Consider the following 25,448-nt stretch of genomic DNA (forward strand, 5'->3'; position numbering starts at 1 on the left):
TGTGTATAATATCACATTAAATAATTCAGAATATCAAATCAGAAAAATTAAAATATTTTCAAAAGTTTAAATTGCAATCCTAGCACAGTGGTTTAATCCGTGCCTGTAATCCTAACAATCTGCGAGGCTGAGGTGGTAGGATTGCTTGAGGTTGAGAGTTTGAGACCAGCCTGAGCAAAGTGAGACCCCATCTTTACAAAACATAGAAAAATTAGCCAGTGGTGACAGGTGCCTACAGTCCCAGGTACTCGAGTAGCAGAGGAAGGAGGATGGCTTGAAATAAGGAATTCAAGTTGCTGTGAGCTAGGCTAACACCATGGTACTCTAGCCCAGGTGACAGAGTGAAACTGTCTCCAAAAACAACATAGTTTACAACACAGATTTAAAGATCACAACTCAGGTCCTGCTTACAGATGAATCACCTGGCCTTCAATAGCTTCTTAATAATAGTATTTTATATTCTCTTTGGTTTCATTAAGATGATAGGGAAAAAATACAACTACATCCAAAAAAGTTATAGACCTAACTTTGCAGTATGAAATGTGCATTTGGACACAATTTACAATAATGAAAAACCAACTGCATTATAGTATGGCTTTCAAAATCAGAAGAACTGGCTTTTAAAATTCTTCCCACTACTTTACAGGGTGATGGCCCAAACCCTGCATTAGAATATGCACATGGGCGTGCACGGGCACACACACATACACACATATACACACACACGGAATAAATGTGATACGCTCCACCTCTCTGGAATCATCGCCAGAGAACCCTGGAATAAATGACAAATCCAAGAATTCTTTGTGTAGTACTAATGAACCCATGAAGTAGGCAGGCAAACAAAATCCATCACAACAGTGACTATAAAGAGGTAGAGGTATCAGCATTATTTAAGGTACACTGACAAAATGTACAGAATGGTCGCTGGTAACAGTTTATGTTATGCCACTCAGTTATACTGTATGTGCTCAGTTGCATCGTGTTTTATTCTATGTGAACAGTATAATTCTATTCTTACTCCAATTAACGGTATTCATATTTTATGTAAATAGAATTATTCTATGTGAATAATTAACTCCTTAATAATTAGTTAATAATTAACTCCCATAGAATAATTCTATTCCTATGTAATAACTCTATTCCATTCCAATATATGAAGAAAACTCCCCTCTCTTTAAACTTACCCTCTCCAAAATAAATACCGCCAATTTCTTCAACCACATCTCACTTTCCATGCTATTCAGGCCTTCTTCATTCCAGCTGCTTCCCTATAGACACTACAGTTCATAATGTCTCTCTTAATACGTGTAACTTACAATTTACCACAATAATATAAAAGTTTTAGTGTACATGTTGTTTATTATATCTTACTCAATAACAGTTTTTATAACTATATTAGGTCTTTTAGTAATTGAATCACAGCACTTCCCAGTCTATTGACGTATCCTAATACTTGATAAATATCTCAGTGACATAGAATGAGAAATTTTAACAGCAATTTTTTCATCAACTTAAAGTTATTCAAGTTAAATTACTCTGTTATCCTGACTTTATGTCCTTTAGATTGAGACATAAGGCATTTTTAAAATGCTAATGGAAGATGGTAATTATTTTCTCTTTTCTTTTCTTTTTTTTGAGACAGAGTCTCACTATGTCGCCCTCGGTAGATTGCCGTGGCGTCACAGCTCACAGCAACCTCTCAACACTCAGATACAAAAGTTTATCTGGTCTATTTTCTGTTATCATCTAGATAGCCAACCCCTTAGAATAACATAAATAATTTGGAACAACCAATCATAACCTCCATTGATCAATGTTTTAATTTACAGCAGCAAAGTAAACCTCCCCATAGGTTCCAGCAAATAAAAGTCCTTCAAAGTTCCTTAATGCTAATCCACAAGAGTCCTTAGTTTCCCTTATCCATTTCCCACTTACCTTTATGATCCTAAATAACACTCAAACCCAACAAATTTATATATCAAATTAAGAGAGACTTAAGATGGCAGAAATATACAATTACTCTTTGTAGCCTAGATTATTAGCCAACTATTTGAACTAAAAACACCACCATTTTGAACAGAAGATAGCAAATTAAGCCCGCAGGCCAAATCAAGCTCATCATCTTTGTATGAATAAAGCTTTATTAGAACAAATTCACATTCACTTGATTACACATTGTCTATGGCTGTTTTTGTGCTACAATGGTAAAGAAGAATACTCAGGACAGAGTCTATATGGCCTGCAAAGCTCAAATCATTTACTATCTCTTCCTTTTTATAGCAAACACTTACCAACTCGTAACCTAAGGGAATAAACTATTTGCTACCAGAGCAGTATTTGAGATCTGTAACGACCATCATTAACTAGCTCAGAACACCAGCCATTCATATAGAAACACCTAAATATAAATACTGAAATCTGAATAGTTCTTTATCCTAATCTGTATGAAGACTGTTGCCCACCCAAGACAGAGCACTTACTTATACTTACCTGCACAATGAGCTATTCTTTAACATACATTTCTCAAGGATTCCCTAGTGAAATAGTGAAGAATCCATGAATATGCTGCTCTGAGTAACCGAAGGTTAAATAAAAGTTGCTACAAAACACTCAAAAGTATATAACAAAGAAACAACTGTATGGAACTACATAATAATTTCCTTTACATTTTAGATTCCAATTACAAAACACGTTTAAAGGCACTTAAAGTAGAAAAGCTTCAGTTTAACAACTTATGTAATATTAACTGCATTAAATAATGCAAATTCATTTCCCTTTTGTGTTAAATAACAAGACTTTCATTTTCATGTATATAAAGGAGAAATCAAAATACCTCTAATCTATCATGTAGATATTTAACATAAGCGACATCACAATCTAAAAAAATTAAGTCATAACATCAAAGTACCTTGAAACTAGAAAATACTTAAGAGATCACCTCTACATTTTACAGATGAAAAATTTCAATGTGACACAAATATTAGGTTCAGAGAACTAATTAGTGAATTAGTGGCAGAAACAGAACTAGAACTCAACAGTCAACTATCAGTTTGGAATACTTTTTACTTCTATGAAAGTAGAGCATTGTCTTCTCTGAAAGGCATGTTCATATTCTAGAAAAGTGTAGAGTGATAGTAAAAGACACCAGAGATTATAGGTTTTTGTTTGAGGTAAGGTCTCACTATGTTACCCAGGCAGGTCTTGAACTCCTGGGCTCAAATGATCCTCCTGTCTCAGCCTCCCAAGTATCTGGGACTATACACATACAACACCATGCCCAGCTTCTAGAGTTTTAAGACTGTAGTAAACATACTCCTAAAAGTACAGTCTACCCACCTAGGCAACCCTCTCGTCTTTTTTATATAAACTATAAGATTATAAAAAGACCAAAAAATGACTAATTATGCAGCAAGTCTTATTAGAATGATCAAATAAACAACCAATTATTCAACAAATTTTTCATAAAGTTAGAAAAAATAATGATACTATTAAAGGGGCAGTATGATGGGTACTCATACATCGCTAATTTGGCACAATTTTTCTGAAGGGTAATTTGGCAATATTTTAAAGAATCTACAAAGTTCTCAATGTCTAAACCACTTATTCCATTTCCATGAATACATCCTAAAGAAAGAGTCTAATATAGAGTTCAAATTTTACATACAAGGATATCCATCCCACTATTATTTATAATGGTGAAAGATCAGAAACAACCTAATATCCAAAGAGAGAAGTGTTAAATTATGGTATAGTAATACATTAGAATATTATGCAGCCATTTGCTAAAATCACATTTTTAAAGACATGAGTAAGTACTTATGGTACCAAGTTAAATAGTAAAGAACAGGGTACATAACTATATGGTCAGTATAATCTCACCTTTGCTATTATATACACACACGCAAACACATATACACACACTCATAAATAGCATAGACAAAGACTGAAAGGAAATACAAAAAAATAGTAACAGTGTTATCTCTGGGTAGTGAGAGGGCAGATATTTTTTTTTCTCCTTTATACCTTTTAGTATTTTTCCAGATTTTCTATAACAATCATGTTATTTTTATACTCAGAAAACATTTTAAAATTCCCTCTGTAGTCACTTTGAAAACTTTTATAGTCCATATTAAACAAGGAGGATTTAGAGTACTAAAAGAAATCTAAGAGATGGAAAATAAATCACTAATGTGTAAGAATATAATTTCCGCACAAACATGGGTAGGTGATTTTGAATCTAAAAGGTAACATTATTGCATCTCACTCTTGAGTGTAGAAAGTTGAAATTTAATAAATAAGGAATGCAAATCTTTAAATAATATTGGCGCATTTGCTACTCTGGCATAACACTGAAGACACAAACACTCTCCAAGGTAATGTAGATCCCTAGTGTTAGATAAAAATGGGTATAATGTAGTACAGTAGCCAAATAACTAATTAAATTACATTTTTTCTTTTGCCAAAGTGAGTAGAATTGGTCTATGCTAAACAAAGGAAATAATACAACATCATACCATTATTTTAGTTGGAAGAGCCGCACCAAAATTTATGACAAAAAAAATTATGAAACTATAAGAAAATCCAGTGATTTAATGTTGTTGCTAAAAATTCAAGTAAAAAACCCAAATTGCTTAAAGTACTAAAAAAGCATAGCAGTTATGCTCTGCAATGATCTGAAAAACTGTAAGAACACTCTTCAATGCTTTCTCATTTGCAGACTATCAAATATGATCTTTGAAGGACTACGTCTGTGTTGTTACCAATCTTGAATATATGTTCTATTAGGATATAATGATATAAAGGAATGTCACACACAAAAAGGCAAACTGTATTTAATTTTAAAAGTCAACTTTAAGATGATGTGATTCTAATTTCTGTGGTTAAAAAAATCAGATAAATATGTAAAATATAAAATACATCCTAACACATTTTTACATAAAAGCTGAGGTTTACCATTTTTAACAAAAATTCTGAGATAGAATTATTAAAAAACGATTTTCAAATATACCACAGAGCAATAAGTTTAAATCAGACTATTTTGAGTTGTGTAGCCCTTTATTAGCAACTAAAATAGAAGGTATCTGTTGTACAACACGGGTAGTAATTGACTATAACTGGAGATTTATTATATTCTAATACAGATCATTTATAAATGCAGAATTTCTTTATTAAAAAGCTTCCACCTTTTTTGTTTGTGTACAATTTGCAAAACTATTCTGAAAGCGGAATATATGTGCACAAGTCTGCAAAGAGTGCAAATTTAGGATATGGTAAATGCTTTACAAGTTACTCTCAAAAAACTGTCTGCCACAACTGGGCCTTTACATTATCATCTTTTTTGATCAAAATATTTTGATGCCAGCCTTCCTTCCACTGCCCTAAACTATAAAGCATTTTTTAATGAGTTGAAATTAAGGAAGGACTACACCTACTAGAAAAGAAGAAAGTTCTATTAGTTTGAGGTTTCAGAATCCCCCCAAACCAGGACCAGTATCTTGATAAAGGCTAGGCTGGGACCCCGGACAGAATATGAGAATGTGCAGGTGGCATCCCTGAGGATTCAGAGCTTCAGTGGACCGTGAGTGCTCCAGCCGCATAACTCACAGAACTGTCTTGCCAGTTTCTACACTGGCTTGACTGGGCATAATTCAAAAAGGAAAAGCTCATATTCATTCCATTCTTCTGGAGCTCTGTGATAGCCTAGAAAAAGAAAAATTTGGTTAATACAGACATAAAAAAGTGAACACTCTTTGAATGTTACTTGACTCTATCTACTTCACAGTCAAAGCCTAGACTGACTGTTCTTTCACTTTTCTGTTCCTTGGATTTCTCACTGCATCGTATTAAGTAGAAAAGAGAATTAATTCCTTATTTCGTTCTCTCAAAGAACTTCTTCTCATCTAGTTTCTTGATAATTAAGTATCAATCATAATCTGCCCTACTTTTCCCTATAAGTAAAAGGGTCACGGGCGGCGCCTGTGGCTCAGTGAGTAGGGCACCGGCCCCATATGCCGAGGGTGGCGGGTTCAAACCCAGCCCCGGCCAAACTGCAACAAAAAAATAGCCGGGCGTTGTGGTGGGCGCCTGTAGTCCCAGCTGCTCGGGAGGCTGAAGAATCGCTTAAGCCCAAGAGTTAGAGGTTGCTGTGAGCCGTGTGACGCCACGGCACTCTACCCGAGGGCGGTACAGTGAGACTCTGTCTCTACAAAAAAAAAAAAAAAAAGGGTCACTTTTTAAGTTTTAAAAAATCTATTTCTGGGTGGTGCCTACAGCTCAAAGGAGTAGGGCACCGGCCCCATATGCTGGAAGTGGCAGGTTCAAACCCAGCCCCGGCCAAAAAAAAAAAAAAATCTATTTCTCTCTATTCTATAAACCAAATCCTGGCCATCCTGCCTTAATATGTTGGATTTTTTTCTTTCTCTGACTTTGGCTAAATTTGAAATGTATATAAATTGAGTTGCAGATCAAAAAGGTACATGCTAATATTTTTACTTCAATTGTGGGCTGGTTCAGTGTTTATTTTATAGGAAAATTTTCATTTGATTCAATTTAGACTTTAGGAGATTCATACAGTTTATCCTAACTTAAATTTCAGAAATCAGGTTAAGCTTTCAAGAGTCTTTTCTTTTAGTCAATCAATACTGCTTAAGAGAAAAACCCACACTATAATATCTTTCAAATCCCATCAAAATGACACTGGACTTCACCCTTCTCCATTATTTCTCTGCCTCTCCAAACAAACGAGCCTACTATTCCTTCTCCCTCTCATTCCTAAGTATCCACTTTGTAATCTTACAGAGTGTCACATTTTCTCTGAGGAAATCCATACTGTTCTATTTATTAGAAGAAAAACTAATGTTATATCTCTTCCTAAAATCCAGCTTACCAAAACTTCTATCTCTTACCTTAAATAAACATTACCATCTTTATGAGATGATTAAAGATAAAATAAACATTATCACCATTTAACAAGAAAAACATATATGTCATTTGTCTTGCTTTATCAGATTATGAACATCTAAAGTTCAAGAGCAAGATCTTCCATTCATTTTGTTATACAGTCTAGAACACTAAGCAAAACCCCCCAAATTAGTATGACTATATCTCTTGAAAGAACACTTGGTTTATATTTTTAAAAGGCATTTTGGGACTAAGAGTCAAGAGAAAATACGGGTCTCTATTGTAAATAACCCACTGCATTAAACACAAAGTATTCTGTATTCCAGTGATAAATAACTTTATTCAAGTAACTAAAAAGAATGGAAATCCAAATTATGTTAAAGGTACTAGAAAGAAACTTAAACAATAATGAGAATGAGTCACAATAACAATTAAAAAATTTTGGAACATCAGATGATCAAATGTTAAAGTCCCTAAGGATACTCACATTTAATAACACCCCAATGGGATGTCTTCCACATATAGTATTATGGTATTTCTTCAAGTAATTGCTAAACGATACAGGGTCTAATTGTTCTATAATACTCATACCCTAAAAAAAAGAAGAGGAAAAAAAAGAGAGAGAGAGAGAAAGAAAGGACAAAATTTATTACTTCCTAATTATATTTTAAAATTGTTACTTAGAGCTAAAATAATTTTTTATTTAAGGAGACACAAACATATTAAATAAGCCTTATAAAACATCAAACTTATTCATCAAAATTAATCTCATCACAGTCAACTATCTTGACAGAAAATTTCTAGTCTCTAGTTTATTTTCTCTAATCTCCAGATATGTTTCCAATACTAGCTTTACTAGTTGTCATTTAGCTTATGATCCTCAAAAATTACATAATTTTATATTTTCCTTAAAGAATATTCATATAATATGCTGTGAATTTTTTATATGAAATCCAGAATTAAATCTAATTTATAACTGTTTTTTCTCATATCCACTATATTTTTCCTGCCACTGGCATGAAAAAAATCAAGTTAATGGCTCCGCACCAGTAGCTCAGCAGTTAGGATGCCAGCCACATATACTGGAGCTGGCGGGTTCAAATCCAGCCAGAGCTTGCCAAACAACAATGACAACTACAACCAAAAAATAGCCAGGCATTGTGGCAGGCGCCTGTAGTCCCAGCTACTTGGGAGGCTGAGGCAGGAGAATCGCTTAAGCCCAAGAGTTTGAGGTTGCTGTGAACTGTGATGCCACAGCACTCTACCCAGGGCAACAGCTTGAGACTTCATCTCAAAAAAAAAGAAAAGAAAAGAAAAGAAAAGAAAAGAAAAATCAAGTTAATCACAATTCAAACATTTCCATAGCACATACTTCAATATCAACATAGTATAAGACATTTTAAATTACCAGTAATAAAAATGCTACAGAACTAAGAAAACAGTTAAAATATTTCTATTAATTTAATGCTCATGAAAGAATGATAAAAGTTTAAGCAATATAGATCCTTTATGAACAAGTTTAATAATGGGAAGTTTATCACTTTAAACTAGAATGTCTTATTTTCAAAATTTTAATTCAGAATAAAAAATTTTTAAACTACTATTAAGATAACCACTATGACTTGAATGCTTGTTTAAAATAAATTCTGCATTCTCCAAATATATTCAAATTATTTATAACTCATTAATATAGAGAAAATTTAACTCACCGAGTCAGGGAAATAAACCACTGATTTTAACTAATTCGTTCACCAATTACCTTACATCATTTTCTTATTCAGGTAAAATACTTTGTGTTCAATGAAATGAATTGATATCCTTGTGGCAAAATGTAAATGATGGTTCAACTGGAGACTTAGCTGGTATAGTCTGTGTAGTTTTTAAATTTCATGTTTTAACAAAACAGGCATGGCGTATAAGCACCGAGAATAATCAAATGAACACACATGATTTAAAAAGCATCTGAAAAGTTATAATGATCAGTAGGTGACATGCAAATTTGCAGTAGCAGCACCAAAGTTTAATTTTATAAAAAAAAAAAACTTTTATCAGAATATTCAAGTCTTTCATAAATAAAATCAATTTTCCTACAAAATGTGAAAGATAGTCACATACATGTGTGATCAACTCTGAATTGCCACTCTCAATTTATCTGCAATCATTTTTTGATGCTAAGTTCGTTTTTCTTCTGCCAACCAGGTCAACACTCGCCAATGACATTTGGTATAAGCCCAGAGAAATACAAACTAACTTAAAAATTAAAATTTAATATCCTAATTCCAGTGCCAAAAAAATGACTGAGTATATTTTTAAATCCAAGAAAAAGGAAGGCAGAGAATCTGCCTTTTGGAAGATCTCTTATGGAAGAGATTTATGGAAAATCTCTTCCATAAATATGGATAATCAAGATGTAATTCTACCAGAGATGAATGAGGAACTGGGACATAAAAAAGTCAAAACTCTGGCTCTAAGTTTCTAATCCTAAATGTTTTCTCACTGACTACTCTGATTCATTACAGTTTAACAAGAGTCATATTAACAATTCTTTGCATACCCTCACGTAGCTACAACTGGCTTACATATTGTAAAAGAAATTTTAATGCTCCTGAATGAAGTCTAGGACAGCTTACCTTAAGTAGAATTCCATGCAGTAATAAATTATGTGACAATGAGATTCCAATATACATTTTAATATTAAAATCTCAACACATGCTCAAAAAAATTATCACATTTATATATTGATATGAATTCAGAGAGAAGAAAACTAATGATCACATTCATAGAAGAAAAAGAATTCAAAGTAATTGGCCAAGAAACCATTTATAGAAAAATATAGTCATAAATGTAGAGAATACACTACTATATAAAGAGTTCAAAATGTATATTGGTTAAATTACAACAGGGAAAATAAAAAATTGAGATGATGAAAGTTAAGGAATTAAATGTGTTAAAATTTTAATTCCTTAAGGTATGCTATGTACCTACTAGGGAAAAACTCAATTCCATTACATTTAATTCTCTGACAAATGTGATGGTGAAAGAGGAATGCCTCTTTATAAGAAGAAATAGGGAAAAATTAAGGCTTATTCTCACAGGTGAACCTCTCCAATTGGAAAATTCATGAAGTATGCAATTAGAAACAATAATAATAAAATTTAAAAATAGAGCATTCATTAACTAACATTGAATACTGGCAAATACACTATTTATATATACTTATGTTTTGATGCTAATGATTGTGAAATTACTGTTACCAAAATTCCAAGGCAGCAAAAATGCTAGTTCAAAACCATTGCCAAAATTCCAAGAAGATGAAAAAGAAAGTGCTTCCCCAAATATGCCTAATTAACTTTTCTATGCCTTAAAATACTGGAAGATCAGATAAGTGGGTCGAAAGTGCAGGCAATGGGCTTGGCATCCATACATCGGTGGTTAGGGCGCCAGCCACATACACTGGGGTGGGCGGGTTCAAATCCGGCCAGACCTGCTAAACAAAAATGACAATTACAACAAAAAAAATAGCCAGGCATTGTGGTGGGCACCTGTAGTCCCAGCTACTTGGGAGGCTGAGGCAAAAGAATTGCTTAAGCCCAAGAGTTTGACATTGCTATGAACTGATGCCATGGCACTCTACCCAGAACGACATAGTGAGATTCTGTCTCAAAAAATAAAATAAAATAAAGTGCAGGCAATGGAAAGCTTCCTAGGGCCTAGTACAGTGAAAATTTGATTGTTCACATAAACTTAACCTAATACAGAACGGTAAAATGGGTCACTACCCATTCAGCTCTAAGACATAAGGCACACATTATAAACACGAAAAGCCTATCCAGGAGAAACATGGGTTTCTGAGGCATTTAGCATTTTCAGCAGAAAATTCAAAGATTTAAGGCTAACTCTCTAACTTTGGGGATGGGCGTAGGGGAGTGTGAGCAAACCGGTCACTGGGCTGACTCTACCAAGTAACAGGTGAAAGCTTGTGTTGTCAAATCCCAAGCGACAATCCTAAAAAGGCACTTTTAACTGACAGAGCTGCAAATTCAAGAGCAAGTATCTTCTTTTTAAAAAACAGTTGATCTACATTTAATAAAATGGTAATTTAAAAATCAGCACCCCGAAGTAACTCTGTCCCTAAAGTAACAAACACAAAAGAGTAGCAAAACTGTTTCAGAGACATTTAAGAAATAGCTAGAAACATGTTTTTTAATCATTAGAATTATGATCTAATCATTAGAATTACGAACTCCTATTTTAAACTAAGCGTACATATTTATACTTGAGGATAGGAATACATTTAGGGAGGTGAGATGGAAAAATATTCCAGTTTCTTTAAGAGACAGACTTAAAGATAAAATATTAACAGTAAAAAATTCCATGAGAAAATATCATCCTAAAGATAACAGTACTAAGAAGTAATGTAATAATGTTATGAAGCCTACTAAGTAACTACTGGCCTAAGTTCAAGAAAAAAGAAGTATAACTTGACAAATATAAACAATTTTCACTTTCCAAATACTAGGAAGAAAGGAATAAAAGCAGCTGATGTTCAAATTAAATGAAGTGACTAACAAATTTAAAAGAAAAAGAAATTACAATGACTACAATTGACATTTTCAGATAATCTTTGCCAAATCATAATTTACCAATGTCTATAATGAAACATTGGTTTACACCCAAAATGTGGTAAAATAAAAACAACATGCAACCCTGTGATATATATAAAATATGTATTAGTATGGCTAATATTTCAAATAAGTAACCCAAAGTTCACCAAAATTTTAAAAGATGTTCTGCTTCAGTCACAGTAATTATTGAAATTGCAAAGTACTAATTACAAAAAAAATGGTCTGCAGCCAATAAAATTACAAGAAGCCTTTTCATTATCTACATTTCTTATGCTATACTTCATGCTTAACATATTTCTGTCACAACATTTTCAAAATAGTTTATTTCCTACATATTTTCTTTATGAATTTTTTTCACATTATTAATTTCCAAGATATAAACATTTTGCAATAAAGAACAAGCAAATATGTCTCAGCGCCTATAGCACAGTAGTTACAGGACCAGTCACAGGCACCGAGCTGGGGTGTTCAAACCCAGCCAGGGCCAGCTAAACAACAATGACAACTGCAACAACAAAAAAAAATAGCCAGGCATTGTGGAGGGCACCTGTAGTCCCATCTACTTGGGAGGCTTAGTTAAGAGAATCGCTTAAGCCCAAGAGTTTGAGGTTGCTGTGAGCTGTGATGCCACAGCACTCTACCGAGGACAACATAGTAAGACTCTGTCTCAAGAAAAAAAAAAAAAAAAAGAACAAGCAAATAAAAACTTTGCTTCTGAGACTTAAAAATAGTTTTGTTTTCTAGCATTTTAATGACTGTATTTGGTAAAACTTTGTTGATTAAAAAAGAGTCAAAACTTAACACACTAATTTTGAACAGATACAGTATAAAATTTTTACATATGGTCAGGCATGGCCAAAGTTGGTGAATTTCATGAGCTCATGACACCAGCCTGAGCAAGATCCTGTCGCTACTATAACCAGGTGTCATGGCAGGTGCCTGTAGTCCCAGCTACTCGGGAGGCTGAGGTAGGAGAATCATCTGAACCCAAGACATTGAGGTTGCTCTGAGCTATGATAATGCCATGGCACTCTATCCAGGGTAACAGAGTGAGACTCTGCCTCAAAAAAAAAAAAAAAAAAACATAAAATAAAAATTTTATATGAATTTTAAGTATAAATTTAATTTTAAACTTTTTACTCTATCAAGTTTTCAAAATGTATACTTACTGCAATTCAGAACTGCTAATTTTTTTGTAATACTTATAAGACAATCATCTAAGTATGTTTTCTCTGAAAAAAATTGCACATAAAAACTAAGTTATTGGTTCTCAAATCATTTATAATATAAAATGACTTCTTGATATGAAGTCTGACTATATAAATCAATTAAGATGGCACTTTATACGGGGTAGCCATAAAGTTTGTGTGTGATTTAAAATAGTTTTATGGACACCCTGTATAAGAGTCTGCCTATCAGTGAGGTACATATGTTTATAGATGTATACGTACACATATCTAGATCTAACCATCTTTAATATTGTAACAGGTACACCTGAACCACCAGAATTAACTTGTAAGTTGAATTAAGTATGCTAATAAAAGAACACTTTGAGCCATTTTTAAATTCTATGTATAAATAAATATATCTCAATAAATTGACCACAAAAATAAACCCCTAGCCCAAATAGTACATCAAATCTTAAATTCAACCCCACTAATACAAAACAAATTCTCAATTTTTATTCACATATTATATTCTAGGCTATTTAAATAAAAAAATTTTAATTCTGTTCTGATAATTTGGAACATGCAGGGGTCCTCAAACTTTTTAAACAGGGGGCCAGTTCACTGTCCCTCAGACCATTGGAGAGCTGGACTACAGTTTAAAAAAAAAAAGACTATGAACAAATTCCTATGTACATTGCACATATCTTATTTTGAAGTAAAAAAACAAAACGGGAACAAATACAATCACACCGCCTCATGTGTCCCACGGGCCGCAGTTTGAGGACCCCTGATAAAGTTTGGTAAATCAGATTCAGACTTAGAAATTAACCCAAGCTTACTGGTTCTAATGTATACAACTTATTCTTTTAATTAACCAAAATTTCTAGGCCAGGCACGGTGGCTCACGGCTGTATTCCTAGCACTCTGGGAGGCTAAGGTAAGTGGATCACCTGTTCCCAGGAATTGGAGACTAGCCTGAGCAAAAGCCAGACCTGGTCTCTACTAAAAACAGAAAAAAATAGCCAGGCATTGTGGCAGGTGCCTATAGTCCCGGCTACTTGGGAGGCTGAGGCAAGCAGATCACTTGAGCCCAAGAGTTTGAAGTTGCTGTAAGCTGTGATGCCAGGACACTACCCAAGGTGACAGAGACTCTAAAAAATAAATCAATAAACAAATTTCTAACAAAGCTAGCCAAAAAAGGCAATAATCTCAGGAGAAATTATGAGAATCCTGACAATGGGTAAATGTTACTTTTTGTTCTGCCTCAAGGTAGGAAACTGAGGTCCATTTATCTTGCTGATCATTCACTTCAAGACAAACCGAAATAGTCCTCTTATGGTAAACTAACACTCAACACAGAGGAAAAAAGAGACTAAAAGACTAAAAAAATTATACAGCAGACTAACAAAGAATAGCAAAGTAGTTAAATGTGACCAAATTTCAGACTTCCCAAGGATAACATGTTCAGTGACTTTACCATCAGGTAAAACAATGTTTTGTAAAAAAAATCTTTGCACTAAAAGCATCAATTTCATTGATGTATAAATTCTTACATTTATAAAATTAAGTATTTCTTGGACTTGCCTAATTGAAGCACACAAATTATTTAAAGAGGAACGTAAAACACGGCAAGAGGAGACGAATAGAAAATTTTGTTCTACTTCAAAACGTCAAGGGCTATCTATATAGACCAATTCAAATTCGCCTAAGTTAATTTAGAAATAAAGATGTTGGGACTCTTTCCATATACTACTGAAAAAGGTTCTCCAGGGATGGGGATGGGCAATTTATATTTATATATATATATTTTTGTTTGTTTGTTTGTTTTGTTTTGAGACAGAGCCTCAAGTTGTCACCCTGGGTAGAGTGCTGTCGCATCACAGCTCACAGCAACCTCCAACTCCTGGGCTCAAGTGATTCTCCTGCCTCCGCCTCCTAAATAGCTGGGACTATAGGCGCCCACCACAATGCCCGGTTGCAGCCGTTGTTGTTCGGTGGGCCCAGGCTGGATTTGAACCCGCCAACTCAGGTGTATGTGGCTGGTGCCTTAACCACTTGAGCCACAGGCACCGAGCCGGGCAATTATATTTCAAAAAAGCTTCACAAATAATTTCAACTGTAATGACAGGAGTAAGTATTACTATTAATATAATAGAAAATATCATCTCTCCTCTGCTTAATTACCTGTTGGGACCTCTCAAACTTACTTCTCTAATTCTGATCCCTTCCCTTGAGCTCCAAAACCCAAACAGCCCATTAGCAAAGCCTTCTTGGCTCTTATATGTGAAAAGCTCTCAACTCTACTCCCTTCATCTCCACCAACATCACCCTAATTTCAAGTTACTATCATCTCTCCCCTTAACTACTACTGCCAGTTGTCACTACTTCAAACTCTTCTGAAGAATCCATTCTTCAAACAACCACCAGAGTGACCTTCAAAATAACGTAAATTACATTATTTCACTGCCTAATGTACTTACCTAAAGTACTTACCCTCCATTATAAAGCCTTACATTATCAAATCTCTGCCTTCCTCTTTCACCACAGCTTCCACCACTCTTATGTACTATACATTTGTAGCAGAGGCAAACTGTATGAATTTGCTGTACAGTTCAACAACAGCTGAAGGAAGCAATGTTAACTAGTTATTAGGGACTGGGCTCTGGGCACAGACTGGGTTAGAATTTGCACTTCCCAGTTCTTGTTCTCTATGATTTAGGGCAAGTGGCCTAACCTTCTCTGAAAAAAAAAAAAAAAAAAAAAAAAAAAATTTTTTTTTTTTTTTTTTTTTTTTTTGAGATAGAGTCTCACTATATTGCCCTGGGTAAAGTGCCGTGGTGTCACAGCTCACAGTAACCTCAAACTCTTGGGCTTAAGCAATTTTCTTGCCTCAGCCTCCCAAGTAGCTGGGACTACAGGCTCCCACCACAATGCCCAGCTATGTTTTTGTTGTAGTTGTCATTTTTGTTTAGCAGGCCTGGGCTGGGTTTGAACCCGCCAGCCCTGGTATATGTGGCCAGAACCCTAACCACTGAGCCCGGGAGCCAAGCCCCTCTCTGAATTTTATATGTTTACTAATAAAATGCAGTATGCTCCTGCAATACTGGGCTTTTTTCTCTTCTTCTAACCAACGTTCTCTTTCCCATCTTAAGGTCTTTGCATTGGCAATTCCTTTTTATCTACAATGATCTTCCCTCTGATATTCAATGGTTTGCTTCTTTCTTACCATTTAGATATCAATTTAATGTTTCTGCTCTCTCAGATCACTCAATCTAAAGCAGCTTCTTATAATTAGTATTATCTCAAAACCCTTTTAATGTTTTCTGCATTACACACATTACAACTTAAAATTTATGTATTTCTTTACCTCATAAAAAGATAATATATATCTCCTCCCCTTACAATAAATGTTCTATGAAAGCACAGGCCATGTTTATTTACTGCCATATCTCCACCAGCACCTCAGACCACAAATGTCCTCAAAAATAGTTGGCGAAATGAAAATCCAAATATATCTCCACTTAGATGTCTTAAAAGCAACAGTCAATATATCAAATCCCTAATAAAATGTATCATCTTCTTGCCCCCTCAAAATCTGGCCCCCTCTTCTTATTCTTCTGACCTGAGTGAGCAGTACAACTAAACAACCAGCAACATAGCTGGAAATTTAGGAATCTTCTTCAACACTTCCCCCAGCCCCGAAGTTCAATCCATCTCCAAAACCTATCTATCATCAATTTGTCTCCTGAAGATACTAACTATCAACACTTATATCCCTCTCTTCCAACACCACCACCCCACCCACTGCCTAAATTAGCATCATTTCTTACATGGAATACCTAAGTGGTCCGTGCTTATCTCCCCTAGCCTCCCTCAAACCCATTCACTACTGCAGCCAAACAGATTTTTTCATTGCCCTATTTAAAATCCTTCAAAATGGCTGCTCTAGACTCTTTGGTTTCATTTCTTACCACTCTCCTCATCCAATTATCCACCCATTCATTCAACAAATACACACATTGAGCGCTCGCTGACAGACACTGGGATACAAAATGGAGAAAGTCCCTGTTCTCATGAAGCTTATAATCTGATAGAGAAGTCAGTCACCAGATAAAACAAATGTACTAAAAAGAAAAATAAAACGGTGGCGCCTGTGGCTCAGAGGAGTAGGACACTGGCCCCATATGCTGGAGTTGGTGGGTTCAAACCCAACCCCGGCCAAAAACAAAAAAAAAAAGAAAAAGAAAGCAGGATAATATCACGGAACAACTATTCATCTGAATTAGGAGATGCTACTGGGATTCAGTGGGATTCCAGGGAAGCTGATATGGGACAGTCTCATACACAAAGAACTGTTCTCCATCCATAAGACTTTCACATGTCCATTTAGGTAGAAAAACCTGCTTCTAATTACCTATACCTTAATTCCATCTTATATACAACCAAAGAAGTTTTGCTTTGATTTTAATATATAGTGGATTTCTCAGGAGTGAAACCATCATGTAAAGTGAGGGAAGACTGTACTTTGTTTTGTTCATAACTTTACTAAGAATTGTTCACCATTTTGAACATTCGAATTACCCAGCAATAGCTCTTAGTAATCTGAGTCATAAATACCATATACCTGTACAAATTTTGATATTTATAGCTGTTGTACATGTATTAATATACTATGCATAAACATCTAACGACTTCATTGTGTCCTCTAATATAGTTGTGCCTGGGACGTTCAATTCTTAAATACATATTTATCATAAATTATTATTTTATTTACAATTACATTTAGGATATGCATGTTTTTAATTGTCATAAAGGAAGATTATATTCATTCAATATTCATATGAAAAATATTTACTAGGCAGCTACTTATGTTCTAATCACTATGCTCGGTATTATGGATATATCAGAGAACAAATATACTGACTGACAAAAATGTAATAAGTAAGTAATTATTTAGATTGTTAGAAGAAACATAGAGCAGGGTAAGGTAGACTGGGAATGCTGTAAGGGTTGAAGGCAGGATGCAAAATTAATGGGCTACTCAGAAGGCCCCCACTGGGAGGATAAGGGCTGAGCAAAAACTTGAGGTAGAGACAGTCAAGTGCAAAAAGGGCAAAAGCCAGAAGCTGGGCACATACATGGCATTATTAAGAACAGTAAGGAGACCAGTATGTCCATACCAGAGTGAACAAAGATTAAAAGTAAGAGAGAACTAGAGGCTCTTTACCTTCAAAGGGTGCAAATCATGTTGGTCCTTCCAGTGCACACAATGTAAAAACACTAGCTTTTACTCTAACTGGCATGAGGTTAGTAGGGTTAGTTAGGGTATGAGGCAGAAAAGTGACATGCTTTGATTTAGGTTTCAAAAGAACTGCTTTGATTCCTACTTTAAGGTACTTGAGACTGAAGAAGACAAGAGTAGGTTTAAGACCAGTTAGGAATTGGAAGGACCTGACTGCCATCAACTGAATTGGGAAAGCCTTTGAGAACAGGATTTTGTGGAGAGAAAGCAGTTCAAGTTGAACATGTTTAGTCTGAGCTGTCCGTAAGGCAACCAAAAGGAAATATCCAGCAAGTAGCCGGTGTGTACAGTGTTTGAAACCTAAATCAACATGAGAAAGTAGTCCTGGCTGGAGTTATTCTTCATAGTTTGGGTATGAAAAGCATTGCTTTTTCATAAAATTTGAGCAAACTTGCTAAAAACCACTTCTAGGAATACTTTGGAAATTTTTAATACTGAAATACCTTTTAAAATTATTTTCTGGACTCAGCAGCTGTGGCTCAAGTGGCTAAGGCGCCAGCCACATACACCTGAGCTGGCGGGTTCGAATCCAACCCGGGCCCGCCAAACAAAAAAACAATGGCTGCAACCAAAAAATAGCCAGGTGTTGTGGCGGGTGCCTGTAGTCCCAGCTACTTGGGAGGCGGAGGCAAGAGAATTGCTTATTTTCTGTATGGTTAAACAAAATAAAAATAATTTTAATGAAGGGAAAATTTACATGCATACCACTAATAATTTATATTTTACATATACACAGCCAATCCTCCTTTTGGATATTCTTTCCTAAATGAATAAAAAGACAGATAAGGAAGCACACAAAGCAGAAATGGGAATCACATAGCAAATATAATCTTGAGAGTTCAATCTCTCCAAGACCTAAAATTAGGAATTAACATTACTGAAAATTTTAAAGTGATCTCAACTTCCATCTTTAATATAAAGTCTTCCTTTATATCTTCCTACATCTCCTCATCCACAAAACCAGTTAACATGCAAATATTGCTCCTTTCTATCGCAGTCAAACTAGGAGAGAAAAATTTTGCTTTCATCTCCTCTTTCCAATTTAACTTCTAAAACCTTCTTCTGCTATCAACTGAACTGCTCTTGCAAGGCTCTTGATTTAATTCAATTCTATGTAGCATTTGATACTCTTCTTCCCTCCTCCCTGTGTTACCACTCATTCTCAGTTTCCTCTGAGCACAATTCCACTGGCCCTTCTTTAGCTCCTCACCCTGTTAATGTGGCTATGTCCCTCTGACCTAACCCCTCTTTTCTTTTTTTTTTTTTTTTTTTCCGTAGAGACAGAGTCTCACTTTATGGCCCTCGGTAGAGTGCCGTGGCCTCACACAGCTCACAGCAACCTCCAACTCCTGGGCTTAAGCGATTCTCTTGCCTCAGCCTCCCGAGTAGCTGGGACTACAGGCGCCCGCCACAACGCCCGGCTATTTTTTGGTTGCAGTTCGGCCGGGGCCGGGTCTGAACCCGCCACCCTCGGTATATGGGGCCGGCGCCCCATCGACTGAGCCACAGGCGCCACCCTAACCCCTCTTTTCTTCCCACTCTATTACTCTTTCTGGAAATCAGTCTACCTGAAAAATGACTTTAATACCATTTCTTTCTATCTATCCTTTATTCACCAATGATTTCAAAATGTTTATCTTCATCTAAGCCTACCTTCATGTTCTAAATCAGCACTGCCACAATAAAAATATAAGGCAGGCCATATATATAATATTAAATTTTCTAGCAGCCATATTAAAAAATAAAATCAAAGAGGTAAAATTAATTTTAATATATTTTATTGTACATGATCTAAGATATAATTTTATGTTATCAAGATAAAATATTGGTTTTAAGATATTTTATTTTTTTATGCCATGAATTCAAAATTCAGTGTGTATTTTACACTCACAGTACTTCTCAAGTCATATTAACACACTTCAAGTGCTCAATAAATATATGCAGATAGTGGCTTCAGTACTGAAAAATGCAGTTGTAAACATAACACAAAAGCCACATCTAAAATTGAATTCATTTCTTTCCTTAAATCTGCTCCCTTATATTCCATGTATGAGTGACCAATACCTATGTAAGCATGAAACCCAGAAATCAATCCTACATTCCTTCACTCCTTTAACATGATGTGGCTAAACAATTACTAAAGTCCTTTCATTCTACCTGACTTCTCAATATTGTAATGGCTTCTTTGTTAAGTCTGTTCAACCACTAGGCTGTTAAGTTGCACTAAGTTGGAAACCATATTTTCTCTTCACACAGTACCATACAGATAGTAAACACCCATTAAATATTTGCTGTGACCACCTTTAACCATTTACTACATGAATAAAATAAATGGCAATAGAAACAAAATGTTTTCAGAGGAAACTGACAAAACTCAGAATAAAAAGACTAAAACTAGAAGCCAAAAAAGTTAATTGAAAGGCTTTAATAAAGTATGGTATACGATATATCCTTTTCATAGGTTCCTTATAAATCCAGATTCCTTACTTAAATATTTTACCTACTTTAGACTAAATAATTTTGTATTAAACACACCCATAAAGCCTCACATATTGGTAAAGTTGATTTGAACAGATAGCAGACTTATAGGCTGATAGAATTTAAAGATAATTTAGAGACCACCTAGTCTAAGTTTCTCTTCTTACAGATGAGGACATAAGGTCTAGAGAATTAAAATTATCACTCAAAGGTCACAGAGAAAGTTAGTAATACTTCTGCTATATTTAACACTATGTTTATGAGTAGATATCAAAATTATTTGTGTTAATTTTAAAAAATTCAAGGCCAGGCGCTGTGGCTCACACCTGTAATCCTTGTACTGTGGGAGGCCAAGGCAGGTGGATTGCTTGAGCTCACAAGTTCAAGACCAGCCTGAGCAAAAAGCAAGACCCCGCCTCTACTAAAAATAGAAAATCTGAGGCAAGAGAATGATTTGAGCCCGAGCTGGAGGGTTGCCACGAACTATGATGCCACAGCACTCTAACCGAGGTGACAGCTTGAGACTCTGTCTCAAAAAAAAAAAAAAAAAACAAATTCAAGTAAGTACTATGACTACCATACTACTTCAAGAAAAAAATGGGCTTGGCGCCTATAGCTCAGCAGCTAGGACACCAGCCACATACACTGGAGATGGAGGGTTCAAACACAGCCCAGGCCCACCAAATGACAACGACAACTACAACAAAAGAATAGACGGGCATTGTGGTGGGCGCCTGTAGTCTCAGCTACCTGGGAGGCTGAGGCAAGAGAATCATTTAAGCCCACGAGTTAGATGTTGCTATGAGCTGTGACGCCACGGCACTCTACCAAGGGCCACACAGTGACACTCTGTCTCCAAAAAAAATAAATAAAATAAATACTTTATGAAGCATAACCAATCACTATGCATCGACCTTATTCAGACCTTAATATAGAGACTCTGTCTCAAAAAAGAAAAAAGAAAAAAACAGTAGGATCAATGTCTACTGTACTCCTAAACTGGGTAAAAATATAATTATATTTTAAAATTCTATGTTTTAGACAACAAATTAAAATTCCACTGAAGAAAAATCCAAATGGCCAAAAGTAAAATAATAAACTAAGAAATTATAGGAAGGGCAAAAGACAAGAGGAGAGAGAAAAACAAATTATTTGCATTTATATAAGTAATTTTGTTTTCTCAAGCTTTTTTTATAGCTCTTTTTAATAAAGACAAAAGGCTGCAGGCCACAGAAACTTAAAGCACAAATGTCAATATATACACTTAAGATCAATGAAAATCAAAACAAAAATAAAATTAGATATATAATAACCTGATTTATAGGAGATTCTACAGAAATACAGCAATGATGCAAATTTATTATGTTTAAAATCATGAATCTCACTTTTCAGTTCATTTTTAAAAGTTCTGGAAAATAGGAAGGAAAAAGTCAAAAGCAGTTCTAAAATAAACATGCCTGGAATTTTAAAATAAATCAAAGTATTTATATAAGTCCCTTTAGTATAAGTAGACAAGATTTAAGTCAGCAAAATTTTATATATGCTGGAATTACTACATACTGACATAAGAAGACTATGATGCCTTTATTCCCAGAAGGAAAAAAATAATTAAAAAAATAAAAACTTACAATAAAACATTTAAAAATTTTAGGTTATTTACAAAATAAGTCTACATATAGTTTCTCCCACAGAAGACAACTTTTTATTAGTTAATTAATAAAAACTCTAGCATCGCTCAAGAATAACAGTTTGGCCTGCTACCAAGACTAAAAATAGACTAAGTTATTTAATAAGTTGTAAGAAACAACACAGTTCAAAAAGAGTCAAAAGAAATATTCAGGCAGCCATCAAACACACAGGAATTAGAGTTAAGACACACTGTCATCTGCCATGGTTGCCACTGCTTAAGAGTAAGTAATGGCATTAGTATATTATCATATACCCTAAGGCTAAGACGCTTCTCCAAAAGTTACTTAAACTCCATATCTAACCATTCAAAAATATTCTTATTAATCAAATAAAATTATGATGTAGGAAATTACTACTAGAACAGGGATTATTCTTATAGTTAATATTCATATGTTGACACATTACATTTTATACATTTAATAACAGGGAAAAATTACTCCACTGAATATTTCAACGTATTAAGTCTTGAATCACTAATCTGAAATTAAAGAAAAATCCTTAGAGCATTAAAACCCCACACCTGAAAGACTTACCATTTTATCTAGATGTTCAATGGATCTATAAATCTCCCCCTGGGATTCATCATAGTAACTGTAACGGAACCTTTGACCTTGAAACAAATATCATGTACAAAATAAAATAGGGAAAAATTAGAAGCTAAAAAGAAAGCAAGCGCTTACCAAATAATTTCAGTTCTCATGAAAGGCAAAGCACAGCTTAAGCCTCTGAGAGAATCATTCCCAAGAGCCCTCATAAATAAAAATAAAAGGCATATTTGGGAAGGAATAAAGAAATGACACATCATCAATGCTTTATGATGTTAAAAACTACTTCAAATTGTTGGAACCTTAGAGGAAACAAAATAGCTTAAAAGTTAGAAGCATTGTTAAACACTCTATCAATCTATATTGGAAAGTAAACCCAGAGAATACAATTCAAGAAAATTTGTTTTAGGAAAACTCTCTCAATGTAACAAATCAATAAAAGCTTAGCTTCTGCTGTACAGATGCAAAGACTTGATCTCTATTATAGAAAAAAATGTATAGGTCAGAGTTACTGTATCTTGTTGTGAGTTTTATGACCGCAATAAAAAAATTTATCTCATTTTTGCACTACTTGGAGAAGGATAATACAAGTGCCTTATGCGATGTGAACAGGACACACAAAAGGATAATATAAAAAATAGTCGTACCCTGACATAAGATCTCAATAAGAGTATGAGCATAGAACATTCAATGTATAGCTGTTCTCCAAAGAATAGAGAGAGTAAAATGGAAGAAGCTTAAAAAGACAGAAAACATAGGTTCAGAAAAATAAATTCTATGCCCTACTATGTTCATATGAAAATCAAAATTAAGCATATTCATAATTATGAACTGTTATTCAACTATGACATACACCTAAATCTATCTTTCAGCAATGCCTTTTTTTCCAAAAACTCATTACTTTCACATTTCCTTATTTTTACAGATTCGCCAAATACATGTCTAAATATATTAGAAGATACCAATCATATGTACACACCACACATGTCATATGCTTCATGTTGAAAGCAGTGTCCAATTACTATCCTCACATCTGAGGAGATGGCTTTCTTTGGCCAAACAATAGAGGTTTTTAAGTTTTCTGTCCATCTTACCAAAAGAAAATCTCAGAAATAATTGGCAGTATAAAATTATAAAATCCTGTCTGATGTCCTTTTTTTCAGGAAGGAGACCACATATCATAGAACTTAATACTTCATTTGTTGACACTGATCACCTTTGATGGTCACCTTTCCAAAATAAACCTTAATATTCCTTAATGTTCATATATAATATACATAATTACTTAATGTAGCAGTTCTTATTTTCCCCAAGAGCCATTATTAAAACAATATTGCATCTTATAACTGATGATATCCTAGAATCAAACAATAGGGTCTAAAATAATATCTGCTTTTGAATACAACAATCAAGATTACTACATATTGTCATAGCCATAGATGTGCTATAGTCCCTAAGCTTAAAAAATTCTTAAAGGTAACAATAATAATTTATCACTGAATTCTTCTGTTTTAAATAATTCATCCAACATTTCTTTCAAAAGTTAAGAGTTTGGTGTAGCTTTATTTTCCTTTTAAAGAATGTGTATACTTCATGGATAATTAATAATGAGAATTACCTCATAAGCCCTATATGATGACCTATTTTTCTCATTTGTCAGGTGGCTGTCAGAAGGCTGATCAAAGCCAAATATAAAGTTCAGTCATAAAAAGTTATTGATTCATTGGTATTAAATTTATACCTCTATTTCAAAGTACTTGTGATAAAGCTGCCCACAATCTTCTGTGAAACAAATAAACATCTTAGACAAGAAAACTGTGACTCACTGTCACCAGAGAAAGAATAACATCCCGGGAGGAAATCATGGTATAATGTAGTTTGATTCTTTGACCTTAAGCTCCTACTTCAGACTTGTTCTAACACATACTCTTTTTCCCACCTCACTAAATAGATGTGAATTTCAGCTACTGTCAAGTCATGTGACTGGAACATAATTGCTACTCCTAGGTACAGAGAAAAATGCAAATACTTAGGAGTAGCCACTTGCTACTCAAAAGTCTTTTCTGCTTACTTCCAAGTTCAGAGCTGCTATAAAATGGCTACAGTTGGTCATCGCTGCCTTTTATACTAAGTAAAAATGTACTGATATCTTAAAGTGCTATCTGTTCTATGTAACTTTTACTTAAAAACTACTTCTCAAGGAAAAGTACATGAAATGTTTGAAATACTTTAAAATACTTAATCAGCATGTGATTTAATGACAATGACAAAATATACAGAAAACTGATTTCAGTGAATGTTTAATATTTTGCTATATACTTTGTGTTACTCTTTAATAGCCATCTCACATTTAGTAACTGAAAAACTCAGTATAAATATTTGAAGGACGCTAAACAATGTATCAGTTGAGAAACTAAATCCACACTACATATATGTTTTACACTGAATATTTTATCTATAACAACTCAAAAGTGTCTTGTGATAATTTTTAAAAATTATACAAATATTTAAAAAATACTTGAACAATGCATTCTGGTCAGTATACATACAGAAAGCATCTCATTGAAGTAAATAGTTGCCATCATCCTAGCTTGTTATGTATGTGTATATGTATTTATGTACATGTGCACACATGTATACACACACAACTTTAGTCAATCACTGCTTAGAAATCGAGTTCAAAAGACCATTTTTGATTCTTATTAAAAAAATAAGTTTCTCAGCGGTGCCTGTGGCT

General features: G+C 34.3%; 1 protein-coding gene across 1 annotated transcript in view; it reads right to left on the reverse strand.

The window, feature by feature from the left end:
• Window positions 1–5,039: 5,039 nt before the first annotated feature.
• MEMO1 (mediator of cell motility 1) overlaps window positions 5,040–25,448 on the reverse strand; it is a 144,819-nt gene continuing 124,410 nt past the window's right edge. The window contains 3 exon segments of the mRNA XM_053588048.1: window positions 5,040–5,703; window positions 7,391–7,495; window positions 22,700–22,776. Of these exon segments, the coding sequence (XP_053444023.1) occupies window positions 5,572–5,703; window positions 7,391–7,495; window positions 22,700–22,776 (314 nt within the window). The 3' untranslated portion in view covers window positions 5,040–5,571.

The sequence above is a fragment of the Nycticebus coucang genome, chromosome 4 (assembly GCF_027406575.1).
Source record: "Nycticebus coucang isolate mNycCou1 chromosome 4, mNycCou1.pri, whole genome shotgun sequence".
NCBI classification, from domain to species: Eukaryota; Metazoa; Chordata; class Mammalia; order Primates; family Lorisidae; genus Nycticebus; species Nycticebus coucang.